This window comes from Halichoerus grypus, chromosome 14 (assembly GCF_964656455.1).
Source record: "Halichoerus grypus chromosome 14, mHalGry1.hap1.1, whole genome shotgun sequence".
Taxonomy (NCBI): domain Eukaryota; kingdom Metazoa; phylum Chordata; class Mammalia; order Carnivora; family Phocidae; genus Halichoerus; species Halichoerus grypus.
Window position 1 is genome coordinate 80240132 of NC_135725.1, and position 17298 is coordinate 80257429.

Consider the following 17298-nt stretch of genomic DNA (forward strand, 5'->3'; position numbering starts at 1 on the left):
TTGGCACGGAGCGAAACATAAATTAAGGAAAACGTGGCTCCTATTAACCGTGGCCACAGTCACCTGGCCCTCACGTGGCTTGGCAAAGATGCTGACCCTTCAGTTCAACGTGTTGCCCCTTCCCTGAAATGAGGACAGCACAAGGACTTGGGTGGGACACTGCGGGCCTGCGCACTGGCCACGGCTCGGGGCAGCACCGTCGGCGTCCTCAGGCCGTCTGCTCAGTCACGGCAGGCTCTTCGAGCCTCAATTCCTCATCCACAGAAACACGTTTAAGAACACCCCCTTTCCGGGTGATTTTGAGGAATAAATAAGAAAGTGCCTACCTGGGGGTCTGACACGACTGCCTTTCAATAAATACAAGCTTCCCCCCATCTTGGTGTTTGGGGAGGCTTGAAAACATTCACTCTGGCTTCTGACAATTCAGAACTATGTGTTTGTCTCAAATTTAGTGATGAATGAAGGTCAACTTTACAAATGACCACTTTTTTGTCATAGCTCATAAAGCAAAATTGTACATATCTATGCCCGTAAAACATGACCTAAGAATTCTTCTCTTTCTATGCAGGCTTATTTCCTCTAAGATGACCTGAAAGGTTAAAGATATGGAAAATATTTATATTCTCCCCACCCTGCCTAGGACATTAGTTTCAGTCCCACAGTAAAAGCCAATAATGGGGTCCAGGAGTAAACACTGCCATTCAGCAAATGTGCCACAACTCACCGAGTGACCGGAATAATACCTTTGCCCTGAGTTCCCAGCCTGACGAGGGCAAAATCCGCTCTGCCAATTTCAGAAGACACAAAATGAGAATGTGTACAGCCACTGTTCTTTGTGGCCTCATGTTCACCTCTCCACAGGGCCCAGCTGCCCTAAACCCACCATCAAGCCTTCCCCAGGACACAAGCCACCCCATCGCCAAGCAGCATTCCCCTGTAGCTCATGGGCTCCGACCTAGTGGCAACACGGGGGAACTGCAGGCTTCAGAGTGGGAGAAGCAGTGGTGGAATGTACCTGGAGGGTGAGGGATCTCTGAACTTATTCTGCAGGTTATGGATTTCACTGAAAAGCTCCATGTTCAAATCCTGCTCCTTCTGCAGCTCATACTCCTGTTCCACTAGCTGCTGTCTGAGGCCCTCCAGCAGCCCGCCATCGGTCACCTCTGGAGCCAGCTGATGAAGGATCTTCATGTGCTTCACATAACGTACTTGGTGCAAACTTGAGAACGTCATTTCTTCTTCGTCATTACTACCCTTGGGCTTATTCAGGACGTCCTGGCCCCCTTCTGTCCCACACAAAACTGTGATAATGGCCTTGCTGCACTGGGAGTGCTTCTGAAGCTGAAATATGAAATTCCGGTAGCCCTCGAGCTCAGTTTCCAAGTCACAGATTTTCTGTTTTAAGTTTTCTGTATCACTTGAAGTGTCGACATTCTCAGACTGATGGGTCCCAATCACACCAACTTTGGTGGAAAGCTGATTCTTAGAACTCAAGTAAGCAGCAACTGAGGTTGGGCTTGGAAAATCTTCAGAAGGATTCCCTTTGCACGTTGGCAAGATGGCAAGGCCATCGGGCTGGCAAATTTCAGAGGCTGCGAGTCAGACACACACTGTCAGTACCTCCTTTGCTGAAATCTACCCCCCCTGTCCCTGCACAGCCTGACAAGCCTCTCTGACTCCAGTCCTTCCTCTTACCTCTCAATCCACCCTCTTCCTCAGAGCAACTATTCTAAAAAGTGAATTTGACCATGATAACCACCAACGCCGAGCTAAAATTCATCAATATCCCCACTATGTTGAGGATTAAGGCCAAACTCCCTCTTACAGCGTCTGGGACCCTCCACAATCTAGTTCCAGGCAACCTACCCAAGGGCATCCCCTCATACTACCTCTGGAGATTCCCAGAATTCCTTGCACACACCAGGCTGTTTTGTGTCTCTAGGCTTTTGCACGTGCTGTTCCCTCTGCCTGGAATGTATCTGGTCCTCTACACCTCCTCAGTGAACTCCTACTCATCCTTTGACACGCAGATCTAATTCTCCTTCTGCAAGAGCCCATCTTCAAACTAGGCCAAACTGTCCCTCCCTCTGTGCTTCCACAGCACCCTACACATATCACCCCGGACACACACCCCATGTGCTGGGTGCGAACGTAGGAACAACACCAGCTTGTTTATTTATTTACACAGCAATTAGTTGTTTGGATTCCTCTCTCGCTCCTTCACGGGAGGGACTGGCTTTTCACCTTCGCGTTCTCGGGGCCTGGTACGTACGGTACACCACCCAGACCGGAAGTCAGAAGGTCTGACAAATACTGGGCAGTGTGTGAAGTAACATTAAAGAGCAACAATTCTAAAACCCATATGACTGAGGACAGTCTTCGTTTCCACGTCTAACAGCTTAGAGGCACCGCGAGGCACCGCGAGTCCCCGCAGTGAGCTGTTTCACTGCTGCATGACCCCGCCGGGGACTGTCTCCGGACAGCTGGTTCCGACCGCCACACGTGCGGCCCGGCTTGTGTGAGCCATGGAGCCGCGCTGCAGAGAGAAGGCAGAGCCCTGAAGTCGAAGGGAAGGGGGACCGCACCCAGCTTTGCCACTTGCTGTTGACACTGCAGCTGCAGGCAAGTAATTTAATGTCTCAGAGCCTCAGTCTCCCCCCAAAAGATGTCTAAGCTGCTTGTTGCGAAACTTCTGGCTCAGGCCTGAGTCCAGAGCTTCTGTCCTCAACCATATCCCACCCTGCCCATTGGCCAGGGAAAGCTCAGCTCAATATAAGGTGTGTCTAAATACTTAGGAGGCAGCAGAATATAGTAGAAAAACCCATCTTCACAATCCAACCAGATCTGGTTTCAAACTCTGACTCTGCCACTTACTAGCTGTGTGACCTCAGGCAGGTTACTTAACCTCTCTGAGCCTCAGTGGCTTCATCGGCAAAACGGAAAGAACAGCATTTACTGTGAAGGACTGCGTTTGCTGTGTTCTGAGGATCAAAGGGGACGGTATCTGGAAAAGCGTCTGGCACACGGTAGTGAACGAGCCCAACTAATATTGATATTCTCTGCTTCCCTCGAACTACTGGAAGATGGAAGAGGATGCCTATCACAGGAGGCAGGAGGCACGCGAGCAGGGGCGGTGGACCAGGGCAAACGCTGCAGAAGCAACCATATGGGTTGGACGACAGGGCCTGGGAGAACTCTCAGAGGGAAGAGCACACAAAAATCTTCGTCAGACTGTGTATTCCAATTTCTGGGTTCTGTAACTGTTCCTCGTGGCTGTAAGCCCATTCTTATCTCTCTGTTCACGATGCAAACACCATAAAATAACTCTTTTTATTTTAGAAAGCAGCTGCTACATGACCTAAAGGAAGCATTCGTAATACAGCATTTCTACTGTGCAAAATCTGTGATAGTCACTAGGGTCAGCGGTCTCTCGGGGTACAGACATGTCATTCATCTCCGCTCTCCGGGGTCTGGCACAGGGCCTGGGGCAGAGAAGGTACTCAGTAAGTAACTGCTGGCTGAATGAGTATAAGAGACAGACAGAGACAGAGGGAGAGATCTCAATAGGCTTCTTTTCTGGTAAATCACCTTCCAAGTCAAGGAACTATCTGTGCCATAATAACCTCATGATAATGGAATTTCCTGGCAAGAAACAATGTTCGTTCACTCAGGGGAATAAAGATCAGTTTCCATAATTTTCCTTAAGTCATCATCAGGCAGAGACAAGTGTAGTAAGACCCACACAAATGTCCTTCTGCGATGCAGACTGGCCAGCTCTGACGCTCAGCTACACACACACATACCCGCATCTCAGAATGGGGTGGGGGGGAGGATGGTGTGCATTCTCCTACCAACACTTAACCTCCTATTTAAGCTCTGCTCCTCACAACACAACAAATCTAACATTTACACACTTGCCCCCAATCTACAGCAGCTTGTGATTCAGCAGCGGTAAAGATCTGGTTTCTAGGCTCCAGGGCCGGTGCCCAGCACGTCTCACAGCCCGGCATCGACACGGCTACCTGATTTGCTCCTCGCAGCTCAGTGGCCCTCGATGAAGGGCCAAAGGTGGATCTTTCATTTAAAATCACGGCAGTGGAGGGTGTGGGAGAGGGAGGATCACAAGCTGCAGTGTACAGAGTGAACCTGCAGGTTTAGCAAGGCCTCGGGACACACAACTGTGCCAGGGCCCGGCCGAGCACCAAGCACCTCACCTATGCGAAGACTAAATGGACAGCCTTCACAACAACCCTACGCGGCGTCACTGGTTTCCCCATTTTACAGAAGAGGAAATTGAGGGTTAGAGAGATAAGAACTTGCCCGAGGGTCAGGGCGAGTAAGCAGCAGAGCCCCCGCCTCAAAGCCTGGCCGCCTGCCTCCAACACCCTGAATGCTGCCTCCTGATGCATCTATCCCTCTTGCGACTGCAGTCTTCCATATCAGGAGTGCATGAGCAGGAAGAGACCTTCCTCAGCCCTCAACGTGAGGGCCAATAACATCTGGGGCATCCCCTGCATTCCCTTCTCAAGGATCTATGAAGGAGCTACTGAAGAGCAAAGAACAGCGAAGGTGTCACACACGGTACCAGTTTTGCTGAGGGCAGTCCCTGAGCAAGTCAGTTCGAGATGAAAACGTTGGGGGGCTGTTGGGAGTGTCTAAATAACTGAGGGACTCAGGAAGGCCTTCCCTAGAGAGTGACACAGAAGCAGAGACCTAAAGACAGGGCATCGATTAAAGGGGGAACATTCAGGCAGAGGCACGAGCATGTGCGCAGTTCTGGAAGCACACTCAGACAAAGGAAAGTTCACGAATGCTGGGGATTTGGGAGGGAGAGGGAAACTGCCAGTCAGACATGAAGCCCTTAGCAATCAACTAGCTATAAACAAGAAATCCAAAGATATCCCCAGGACCATTTATTTGCATTAGAAGAAATACTGCAGTTCTGGAACTTTCTACGATTCAGCTAAGGGTACTATATTGCCTGGTCGAGTGGCTTTCTCCTCAAAGCCCCCAACATTCAGAAGCATGTGACCACGTATCCCCTGCACTGACTAGAGGCCTTGGGAAAGCATACACCAGAACTCAGTGCTTCTGCAGAGACTGGCGTTCTCATAGCCACCCCCTGATAAATTTAGAATTCCTGAAGACAATTAGTTCTTACGGAATGAATTAGGTCCAGATTAAAGGTGACTCTTTTTTAACAAAGGCGGAGGGGGGTGGATCTAAGGTAAAAAGGAAAAATGTCAGCATGTGTTCATTCTGGTTGAATGGGAACATGAATATTCTTTTATTATCCTTTGTGCTTATCTGTATGCTTAAGAAGAAATAGATCCGACTTGCCTGGGACCTCACTCATGTCCCTGTACCTTTCCCACTGAGCGACCTGACACGGCCCACACACCAGGAGGCAGCTCGGGCTCACCTCCGACCCACCCTCCTGGGCGGCGGGAGGCCAGCGGTGCCCGCCTAACCAGCCAGCACCCAGCACCACACGGAGAACTGTCAGGCTGCAGGGTTGGCCGTGGGGTCCCTGAGCACAGGGACTGCGCCCGCCAGCGCCTGGCCCACTGCTGGGGAGAAAAGCGTGACAGATGACCGGTGAACTCAGACACGCAGTCTACTGTACCCCCGCTCGTCGACCCACTTACCAGCTGGATGACCCTGGATCAATTCTTTTTAAAAACCTCAGCTTCCTCGTGTGTTAAGTGGGAATAATGACGATGTCCTAAGATACCCATTGCGGGGCCTAGTAACAATTTTTCTATGAAACACCCCAAGGAGTGCCTGGCACACAGAAGTTGTTCAATACACATAGGGGTTGAATTCTGACCGGTCTCGTAGCTGGTGTGCTGGTCACTGTCTCCTTCCTTGTCTCTCCAGACACAGGGCATGGTTTTAATTCCCTTTTGCTCTCCCGGGCTGTCCTGGTAGGCTGCTCCCACAAGGGGCTGGGCTATGGGCATTCACGAAGAGAAGGAAAAATAAATAAAACCATAGACTTGAAACTTAGCCAAGCAACTGAGAAGAACACAAAGATACAACAGGGAAAATAAAAACACTGGGGAGGCAAAATGCAATTTATAAGATAAAATTAATCTATCGAGCTGCCATAACAGGACATAAAAAGCATAAATATACTGCAGCTTGTCTGAAATGGTTTAAGTCCAGGCTCTCAAAAAACTGTAAGTGAGAAAATGAATTCTATAGACTCATGCCCACTTTTCTGGAGAAGAGAGAGGCCTCAAGGACTACTGGGCAATTGCAGGAGTAGCACCTGGTCGAGGCACCCTGGTGTCTCGGCAAGAAATAAAAACAGTGGTAACTGCATGGGCGCCTGGGTGGCCCAGATGGTTAAGCGTCTACCTTTGTTCGGCTCAGGTCATGATCCCAGGGTCCTGGGATCGAGCCCCGCATCGGGCTCCTGGCTCAGCAGGGAGCCTGCTTCTCCCTCTCCCTCTGCCTCTCCCCCTCCTCATGCTCTCTCTCTCTCTGTGTCTCAGATGAATAAATAAAATCTTTAAAAAACAAAACAAAACAAAACAGTGGTAAGTGCATACAGCAAGCCCTGGGCAAAGTGCCCGGGCCTCTGCTGGGCTGAGGCACCTTTGCCATAAAACCTTTCCTCCTGGGAGTGTCCCTCACTTCTGCCCTGCACTGGTATGTTTCATTTTCTGCCCCTTCCCACTAGACAGGAAGTTCTCAGAAAGGAGAGACTATCTCAGTCCTCTCCATCTCTGTCTCTGTCTCCTACACCCACTGCATGAGGCTGGGAACACAGCAGGTGCTCGGGGAATATTCACTGAACGCATGAATAGATGTCTGCATGGATGGAAGGAAGGATGGACGCATGGAGAGAAAGTGGGAAAGGAAGGAGGGAAGGAAGAGCAATACTGCCAAAGGCCCACTTATCTTGAAACCTCCACTATGGTGAACCCAAGAACCTAAAGATCAATGGAAAATACCATGGGCTACGGGTCATCAGAAAATCCACATGGAGGGTGTCCAGATGCTAGGCTTTATAAGGCAAGTAAAGGGCACGGGCCTGGAAGTTAGGCAGGCCGGTTCGAATCTAGCTCCGGAAGTTAGTGGCAGTGTGACCGTAGCCAAGTCACTTTATCTCTGAAAGTGCTGCCTCATGCTAAAACAGGGATGATTGCTGTTCCTGCCTCAAGGACTGTTAAAAAGATTCCATTAGATCGTGTACTTAAAGTGAGCAGTGAGGCTGAAAAAATAACAGGAGCCCGTCTCATTACTGACACAGGAAGAGCAAGACTCCCAGTCGCCTCCCAGCCCTGAGCCACCTGGAAAATCTCCACGTCGGATGCAGTCTCCCACCCCAGAATGCCAACTCTTCCATGGCAAAATCCCAAATAAGGGGACGCTTGGGTGGCTCAGTCAGTTAAGCATCTGCCTTCAGCTCAGGTCATGATCCCTGCTCGGCGAGGAGCCTGCTTCTCCCTCTGCCTGCCAATCCCCCTGCTTGTGTTCTCTCCCTCTCTCTCTCTGACAAATAAATAAATAAAATCTTAAAAAAAAAAAAAAATCCCAAATAAGCTCAGTGTCGTCCCTGAACATGCACCTTGCCCCCTCATTCTAAGGCCCCGGGCGGTCCCTCGGCACTGCTTCTCCTGCGGCTGTCCCCCCAGAGTGGAGGCCAGTCCCTGGCCATCTTTCCCACATCCCCTGTGATCCCAGACCTGGAAGAGTGCACGTGCCTTGGCCCTCCGCTGACACCTCCAGGTCATGCTCTCTTCCCTAAACACTCCAGCTCTGCGGCTCATGCTGCCAGACCTCCAGCGACTACCCGCCTTGCTGCAGTCACCCGAGGTCCCGAATCCGAGTCCCCTGAGCCTTGCTGACAGCATGGCTCCTAACTGCCCTGTGTCTCCGCCCCGCTTTACGGTAAAATTCCTCAGAGCTGTCTATTCTTGGCATCTCGGTTCCTCTCCTGCACCGGCTCTCTGGAACCCGTGCCAGGCAGGCCTCGGCCGCACCAGGGCAACAGCTCCCTCCAGGGGACCAGTGATGACTCCCCGTTACTAAATCCCAAGGCCGATCCTCAGGCCTTGTCTTACTGACTCACAATATTGGATACAGCGAACCTGCTCTTTACTCAGCTTCTGGTATCATCCTCTCGTGGCTCCGTCCCTGCCTCCCTGGCTGCTCCTTTTCCTTCCAACCCCTACTCACTGAAGAGTCCCAGGCTCGGTGCCTGGGTCTGTTCCCTGTGTCGCCAAGTCTCAGAGCTTCAAATACCAGCGATATGTTGACATTTGCTAAACTGAAGGCCCTGTATCTGCCGCTGCTGACCTGGCACCGCCATGGGGCTGGTCAACAGGCGTCTCAAGGAGTCCCAAACCAGACACTGGCTGCTGGTCTCTGCCTCTCCCACCTCAGGGCAGCACAGCTCCATCACCCCGATGGTTCGTGTTACCAGTGATCCTTTCAAGCACAGGTCGGCCTACTTCTCTTCAAGAGCCAAACACAGAACATTTCCGGCTCTGCCAGCCACAGGGCCTCTATCACACCTACTCAACTCCGCAATCCCCGTGCCAAAGCGTCCCAGGCAACGTGCAAATCAGTGAGCGGCACGGTGCTCCAAGAAAACCTAAAAACGGCCAGCGACCTTGGCCCACAGGCCGTAGCTTGCCCATCCCTGCTTTCAAGCTGAAGTCAGATAACATCACTCCGCTGCTCCAAACCCTCCATTTCCGGTCTTACCTGAGTGAAAGACAAAACCTGAGAACGGCCTCGGCAGGCCCACCTGATATGCCACGTCCCTGACCTCCTTCCGGCCTCCTCTTCCCCACTCCACTCCGGCCACATAATTGGCCTCCTTCCTAGTCATCCAACATCCCAAATTCAAAGCAACATCAGGGCCTTTGCCCTTGTTCCTGCTGCCAAAAACGCACTTTCCAAGCTGGCCGTTCCCCTCCTCTCCTCCGGGTTTGTGTTCAGATGTCACCTCCCCGGGGAGGCTCTAGGATCCCGCGGACGGCAGCACACTCTACCCCGCTCCACATTGCCCACGCCCTCAGCCCTGCTTTCCCTTCCTCCCCAGCACCTGCCATCTCTCGCATGCTATCCCTGCTCATCAGCGTACTGTCTTTCTCCCCACAACAGGAACGGAAGCTAGACACAGACTTAGATCATCTGTTTTATTCACTATGTCTCCAGGGCCTAGCACACAGCAGGGTTTCATCAATACTTTTTGAATAGATAAATAAAAGATTGCTGTTGTTGTTCTTGGTATTATGTGTTGCTGCCGTGTGCTTACGCAGAAGTTCAAAATCAGGAGTCAACACATGTACTTCTGTGGACTCGTGAACCCTCTGAAAACGAGGTCCAACACTACCTGTGTGCTCACCTACACTGCTCTGTGATAGGGTTTGGAATTAGACCTGAGGAAGCCAAAGTAATGTAGCCTGGACATTCTAGAAAACCCCACCAAGAGGGTTCTCACTTATATACATGATGCCATATGCCTGAGGCTTCCACAGACAAAGCCAAAAAAACCCACCCAGATTCAAGTCATCCCACAGCTGGGGTAGCTGCAGACCATCCCAAGTGAAGGGAGCGGTGAGCTCGCAAGACCCGCGAGCACTTACAAGTCCCCTTTATCCACACTCCAGGATAAAATGAAAACAATGGATTCATTCTCCTTACTGTGTTCCTTTGATTGTGTATTTGTCAAGAGTCAAGATTAATCACTGTAATTCATAAAATTTATACTCAAACTTACTGCAGTTCTAAACAACAAGTTTGACATTTCAAGCAGCTCTATCAGGTCGTTCATCTAGCTCACGGAGAATACATTTTTCTCAGTGCTTACCTTTCTGTACCGTTTTGTCTGGCGCTGGCCTCCCCTCCATCATTGCTTCAGCCAGAATTAACTTTTGGTGAAGTTGCTTATTGCGGATTTTAAACTCCTTCAGCTCCCCCTGCAGCTCCAAGATTTGGCCCTGCAGCTGGGCCACCATCTCCTGGGTGACAGGGAGCCGATACACATTTCCTAATGACCGGGACGGCTTTATCGGGATGGGCAAGCGGGACTTCTTAGCTTCCTGAAGAGACACACACACAGGACAATGAATGCGCTTCCTCTGGTCACAGAGGCAACATTCTCATGCCAACCTCGTAAAACAGGATTCAAACCGGCTGTCCAGACTTCTGGTTCCTAGAATGGCATCTATGTTTATCTCCCAGTCTACAGAATTTGTGTCTTGGCAGGTCCCTCCTCTGACTGGCAAGTGCCAAGATTTTCCTCCTCGACACCCTCCTGGCCCTGGCCCACTGTCTCTGTGGACATCCAGATGCTCAATATATGGCAGTCCTTTCTCCAACACAATCTTCTAAATAACATTTTCTTGCTCCGTATCTGTTTCCTCATTCCCACCCCTCCACCCGCTCCTCAGTCTAAGCCAATCTGCTAGTCCACGAGAACCACCCCCAAATGAAGTTCTCCGTGGCTACCGAGTCACTAAGCCAGTGGCCATCTCCCAGGCTCAGAGCTCTGACCTGCCTTCCCTCAACATCTTCATTTCCACTGGCTTCCACGTACTCTGAAGCCAGCCCAGCACTCAGCTCCTTCCATCCACCATCCAAGTCCCCACCCCAAAGCTACGCCGCTTCAACACCCTCCGTCTTGGTGAATCACACCACCATCCCCTCGCTGCGCAACCCAAACCTGCGAGTCTACTGAACTGCTCTTTACACTCATCACCCACTCCCGCCACTCGCCAGGCTCCATTAATTCCAGCTGAGCTCTTTGGACTCTCCTCACCCCCCACTGCCTCCATCCAACCCCGAGCCATGGCTGGCACTGACCTAGCCATGGCAGCCACCTCCTGAGTGCCCTCCCCCACTCCTTCCTGCCCTTTCCAGTCCACTCTCCATACTGCGGCAGAAAAGGCAAACTTAACATTCCTCACCTCTGCTTGCAACTACTGGAACACTTCCCCGTCTCTTTGACCAAGGTCAAAATCCCTACCACAGCCGCCATGCTGTACATGACCTGCAGCCCGAGTCACTGCCCCTCTGCCACCTCCCCTATTCCCACACACTCACCTTCTATCGGTTCCTCAAATGTCTGTGTTCCTTCCACCCCAGGGCCTTGGCATACACTGTCTCCTCTGTCTACAACACGCTTTCTTGCCCACCCCCACCTCTTCCGTAATCCCAATACATTCATCAGGACTCCGCTCATATATGTCTTCCTCGGGAGAATGGGCCTTGATTTCCAAGACCAGATCAGGTCTCCCTGTTAAGGACACTCACCACCCCCTACAATTCTTTAGGGAGAACATTAGTCCCATCATAATTAAATGCCTGTGCAATTACTTGTTCTTTGTCTACCTTCCACACTGGCCTATAAGCTCCAGGGTTCAGGAACTCTGCATTTCTTGGTCATACTCTATCCATAGCTGCCAGCACAAGAACATAGTAGGTACTCAACAACTATCTGTGGAATGAACATACAAACAATAACTTAAGAGGCCAGATGGGGGTGACTTTCAAGTGGGGAGAATTTTAAATATATTCAAAAGTTGGGGAGAGGCACCAAATCTAAAATATATAAAGAGCTATTACAATTCAACAATAAAAAACACAAATATTGACTCAATTAAAAGATGGGCAAAGGATCTGAAAAACACTTCTCAAAAGGAGACCTATATATGGCCAATAAACACATGAAAAGATGCTCAGTGTCATTAGTCATCAGGGAAATGTAAATCAAATCACAATGAAATATTGCCACTCCCAACTCATTAGGACAGCTTATGATCAAAATAATAACAAGTGTCGGCAAGGCTATAGAGAAACTGGAACCTTCATGCCTCTGGTGAAAATGTAAACTAGGGGCAGCCATTGTATTAAACAGCCCGGGGGTTCTTCAAAAGGTTAAACACAGAGTTCCCATATGACCCTGCAATTCCACTCCTTGGTGTTTACCCAGGAGACGTGAAAACACACGTCCACGCAAAGACTTGTGCATGAATGTTCATAGTAACGTTATTCATAATAGCTAAAAAGTAGAAACAGCCCAAATGTCCATCGACTGATGAATGGATAAATAAAATGTGCTACATCCATACAATGGACTATCATTTGACAATAAAAAGAAATGAACTGCTGCTATAGACTAAAGCAGAAACGCACCTCGAAAACCCTACTACGCTAAGCAGAAGTGGTCACCAAAGATCACATGTTATACGATTGCATTTATATATATAAACATCCAGAATAGGCAAATATATAAAGCCAGAAAGTAGATCAGTGGTTGCCTACAGCTAGGACAGATGGGGGAAATGGGAAATGACTGCCAATGGGTCAGGGTTTCTTTTTGGATAATTAAGCATGTTCTAAAACTGATTATGGTAACGGTTCTATAACTCTATGGATATACCAAAAACAAAATAAAACAAACCACTGCACTATATTCTTTAAATGGATAAACTGTATGATATGTGTATTATACCTCAATGAAGCTATTATTCTTTTTAATTTCTTAAGTGGAAGAGAAGGAACCTGAAAAGAAAACAGGAAATACCTGGGACCCTGGGAATGACGAAACCAGCAAGGTTGCTCAAGCAGGAAAAGGGAGGAAGGAGCCCTGCTTGCACACTCTAGGGTGTAAAATACTTTCAAGCACACTGTCCCACAATCCTCCCGTAAGCTCTGCATTTCCAGAGCTCACAGGATAATAGAAGTTACCAGGCCTATTTCTCAGACAAAGAACAGCCAGTCCAATGTCATACAACAAGAAGGTTAGAGAGCTGGGCCTCACAACGGCTCTCCAGCCTCTATTGCTCAGTTAAGGAAGTGAGACACTCTACCCCAAAATTCCAGGGCAGACAGCAGGTTCATGGCCAAGGACAGTTTGAGGTGGTAAAGGGAACCAGTGACAGTTGGGGGGGGGGGGGATGCCTCATCAAAGAGGACTGCAAAGTAACAGTCATTTGCTTGGTCCTCGGTCTCCACCAATCTTTATTCTTGGATCCAAATCTGTGTGTCATATGGCAGGAGAAAAGATATCTGCAAGTGCACAAATGCCAAAGCCAATTTCAGGCTGGAAGACTGCCGTCAGTCAACCTAATGCGGGTTCTAAAATAACACCACACAAAATGCTACCTTATGGACACTGCGCACAGTCCCACCTACCACCTTATTAAAGATGTCATAATGGAACGCCTCACTTGGGGGTGGAAGGGGGACAGGAATGCACACACACCGATCCTGACATGCACCTACACAACCATGCACAAGGCACCAGCAGGCACCTGCCACACATTTCCTCATGTCACCACTGCACCAGCCTCCGGTTCCAGGTCACACTGATCCCACTTGAGCCACCGAGAAAGGTAAGTGGCCAGGCCTGAAGCTATCAAGGTACATCTGTGATAGTATCCCTCGCTGAGGGCTCCTCCCTTCCTGAGAAAGGTAGGTTTAGAAAATCCCTGTCTTGGGCACCTGGGTGGTGCAGTCAGTTAAGCATCCAACATCTTGATCTCAGCTCAGGTCTTGATCTCAAGGTCATGGGTTCAAGCCCCACATTGGGCATGGAGCCTACTTTAAAAAAAAAAAAAAAGTATACTCCTGTCTGCCTCTAAAACTGGACTTCGGTCTATATTCCTACTACTCCTCTTAACAGCTAACTCACTCTGGACCATTTTCTGAGCCTTTCAGAGGCTATATTTTTTCATATATAAAATGTAGGGAACACCTACCTAGCTAATACGCTTGAGAAGATTAAATGTGATGATAGAGATACAGAATGTCTAACACGATCCTGGCACAAAGAGCAGATGCTAAAAAAATAAACACAGTGGCCTTCCTTTTGAAGACACAGCAAGAAGGATAATTCCAAACTAAAAAAAAAAAAAAAAAAATTTTTTTAATATATTTGGGGAAATTAATGAGTTCATTCGATTATGCAATTTTTCTGCACAAAGGAGGCTATCTCCCACACAAACTGGGGGAAAAAAACATCTAGTCTTCCTAATACACAGGTACAAACTAATAGAGCTGGGGCAGATGAGACCATTTCTATTCCAGCCAAACTGCACAAATTTACATCTGGAGTACCGTTAATATAATGGCAGTGTCTTTTTTTTTTTTTTGTCTTTACTGATATCTTTAGAAAACCCTTTTCTAGAAATTACAGTTTTGGTGCATAATTTAAAACAATCAAAAGCAATTTTGCTAATGATATATCTAACTCCCTTTGGTATGCACAAAAGCAGTAATTTAGTGGTCAGAAAATAAACTTAATTCTCCATTCTGATGCTATGAAGCCGTGTGTACAGCTGATTTCTCAGATACAAAACACCCATCAGAAACGAGAGCACCAACAGCCATCACTGGAGCTCTATCAGAAACATGACCTACTTCTCCACCAGAACACTGACATCTCCCTGCGTTGGGGATCATCAACTCCAACCCCGCTGCCCACGAGGATTTTAGTAAAAGGTCCAATCAAATACTGCCAAGAGAGTCTGGCTTTTAATAATGTGGCATATTCGATGGTATTTGAGGAGAAGCATAGAGACAGCATCTTGACTGAAGCAAAATGCATCCCCCCACCAAAACCGGACCCTACCACTCTGGGCCAGCAGGAGCTGGGGCTAGCCTGGCAAGGGGTATGGCTGCACCATCAGCCCACTGTGGGCATTCAAAATCGGGCTTCCTCATCTCTGACGGGTGTCGCAAGGATAAGAGAATGTAGATGAAGCCACAGAATAGAACCTCTCCGCCACAGAGTCTGCACAAGATAAAACCTAGGTTCTTGGCCCTCCTCCTGAAGTCAGGTTATCACAATTTCACTGCAATCTGCAAATGTAAATATCCACCAGTAGGTGAAAATCATACAAATTTTGGCACATTTCCCACAACAGAATCTTACAGAGCCGTTACAAGGCAAGATGTTCCTGATACACAGCATGAAAGAAAAAGCTACACACAGATGTATAAATAGGACTCTATAAGGAAACTGCATAAATGTCATGATGTACAGACAAGTAAGACTGGGCTAGACGAACACATACCTCTAGGTAGAGGCCAGACTAAGTGCAGGCAGGGGGAGACACCAGATTTTACATACATCAAAAAAAGCAATGAGAGCAGAGTTGAGTTTTTAAGACTTTCATTTCTATAAAATAAGAAAACAAATAAATAATAGAAAAGCTTACTTTGTCAGTCCCATTGGGGAAGGAAAGGGCAGTGCCCTGCCTCCCCGGCTCCATGTGCGAGTTCTCTGGCTGACCCTCAGTGTGAAACACGGCATCCGGTGGCTTCTCTTCCCAAGCCTCTCTCTTGCCCTCATTTTGGAATCTGAGCGTGTCATCCTCCGCGGTCGCAGTCTGCACAGAGGCATCTTTCAGCTCCAGCTTGGACACTTCACCCATCCTTCCTAGCTGGGCTGTCCGAGGTGACTTCCGTTCATCGTGGGACTTGGACAATGAGTTGACTTGGGTGAAATGTCCGAGTTCACCTCTAAGCTGAACAGCCATTTGCTTAAGGGACTTCTCAGTTTTACCATCAAGGTGTTCTGCAGACACTCCCTGCTCCGTCAAGCACATTCGTTCCAGAAGTAGTTCACGCAGCACTTTCAGAAGGTCTGGCCTGTTTTTCCAAAAGGGAAGGAAGTGGAAGAAGTAGGTTTTCTGCTATAGCCTCATGCCCTACCCGGTTTCCCACGTTTTCTCCACTGACTGGCCCGAAGTCTGTTTAAACTAAGCACACAGACCACCTGCCACGTGCCAGGATCTACCCCCGAGGATTTTATCCCATGTCACCTCATGACAACCACACGTGGTGGGGGTACTGCCGTGTCTAACTCATGGATAAGAAGAGGAGAATCGATTTGACACAAGTACACAGCAAGTGAGGCGGCCACGTGCTGCAAGGATGCAGGCTGGGCCTAGAAAGGAGCAAACAGGGTCATCGAGTATCCTTGACAATTACAAGGTCCACCCACCCACTGGCCCCATTCCTACATCCAGGGGCGAGTATGGCTTGGGTGGACTGGTCAACCTGATGGACCCATGAGTGACCTGGCCCATCCCTGTGCACAGCCAGTGCTCAGTACATAGGTACTGAATGAAGGGATGCTGCAAACTACTCGGAACAGAAATAGTAGTGGCTTTGAAATCACACAAAAATGGCTTCGAATTCTAAGCTGGAGATGCTTTGGAAGTAAGGTAAGTCTCCCTCCACAGGACAGCAATGAAGACGAAACAAGAGAGCGGTAGCAGATACTTCCGGGCCCTGGCCACGTGCCCGAGGCTCCCGCAGACCCCAGCTACCGCTGCTTGCACACTGTGTGCATGGCACCCGGAGGCACAGACAGTCCCGCCTCCAGCACTCCCTGCCTCTCACCCCTGCCTTGGGGCTTTCCCAGAGCTCCCTGAGGCCCCCAGCCAGGCGGTGGGAGGTGGGGACCAGTTTACACGCCGTGTGAGCACACACAGGAGCCCCTCCCACTCCGCTCTAAACACACGTGACAGCAAAATACCATAAGGTGCACTACAGGCCTCGAAATCAAGGTAAAATTTATCCAAAGGTCAGAGACAGAGGAGGAGACCCCCAGGCAGGAGAAAGGGGGCATCTGCAGAAAGCACTGGGGGCAGAAATTTAACTCCCACAGTGGAGAAAACCAGGGAAATCTCCTGAGCCAGAGGCACCAGCAGCACCCCCACAGGAGGAGGAAGGAGCGGGGGGCAGAGCAGGGCTGTCCACACCCGCAAACCAAACCTGCACACACGACCCACTAGTACGACAGACAGGCCACAATCCAACGAATCAGAGTTCACACTTAAGAAAATTAAATTAATAAGGCAACCTGAAGATTTTAACATAAGTATGTGTAAATCACCTAAAAAATAAAGGAGAGGGACTCATTTAAGAAAGAAGAAAGAAACTAGGAAACTGAGACAGGAAATTAAGGAAAAAGGGGACCGGAGCGGGCCAGGACAGAGGGAGAGGCCTGCGGAGAGCTGCTGCTGACATCCATGACGGGCTGAGGTCGTGGCGGTCAGCGGTGACAGGGGACAGAAGGGGCCGCCTCCGTGCTGCGCACTTTCTCTTCTCTCTGCCATTCCTCCCACCTGCCTTCGGCCCACACCAGCCTCTACAGACCGACTCCCTGAGCGCACCCTGACGGTCCCTGCCCCGTATCTCGGCTACCGCTACATGTGACAAGTGACGTGAGGCCTGGTTCCACCTTCCCCACAGAGCCCTCCAGGAGCGAGGGGAAGGTCCTACTCCCCTCTGGGTTCCGATCATCTAGCTCTGGGGCAG

At 49.5% G+C, this 17298-nt stretch overlaps 1 protein-coding gene across 7 annotated transcripts in view; it reads right to left on the bottom strand.

The window, feature by feature from the left end:
• Positions 1–17298, bottom strand: part of CDK5RAP2 (CDK5 regulatory subunit associated protein 2) — a 170169-nt gene that overhangs the window by 45317 nt on the left and 107554 nt on the right. For 4 of the 7 annotated variants that reach the window (XM_036107748.2, XM_078061697.1, XM_078061694.1 and 1 more), the window contains 5 exons: positions 15189–15621; positions 9833–10064; positions 5831–5953; positions 1016–1592; positions 725–784 (listed from right to left, as the gene is read on the bottom strand). In XM_036107748.2, the coding sequence (XP_035963641.2) occupies positions 725–784; positions 1016–1592; positions 5831–5953; positions 9833–10064; positions 15189–15621 (1425 nt within the window). The remainder of the gene's footprint in view (positions 1–724; positions 785–1015; positions 1593–5830; positions 5954–9832; positions 10065–15188; positions 15622–17298) is intronic. The other 3 variants (XM_036107749.2, XM_078061693.1, XM_078061696.1) reach the window with 2 other exon arrangements.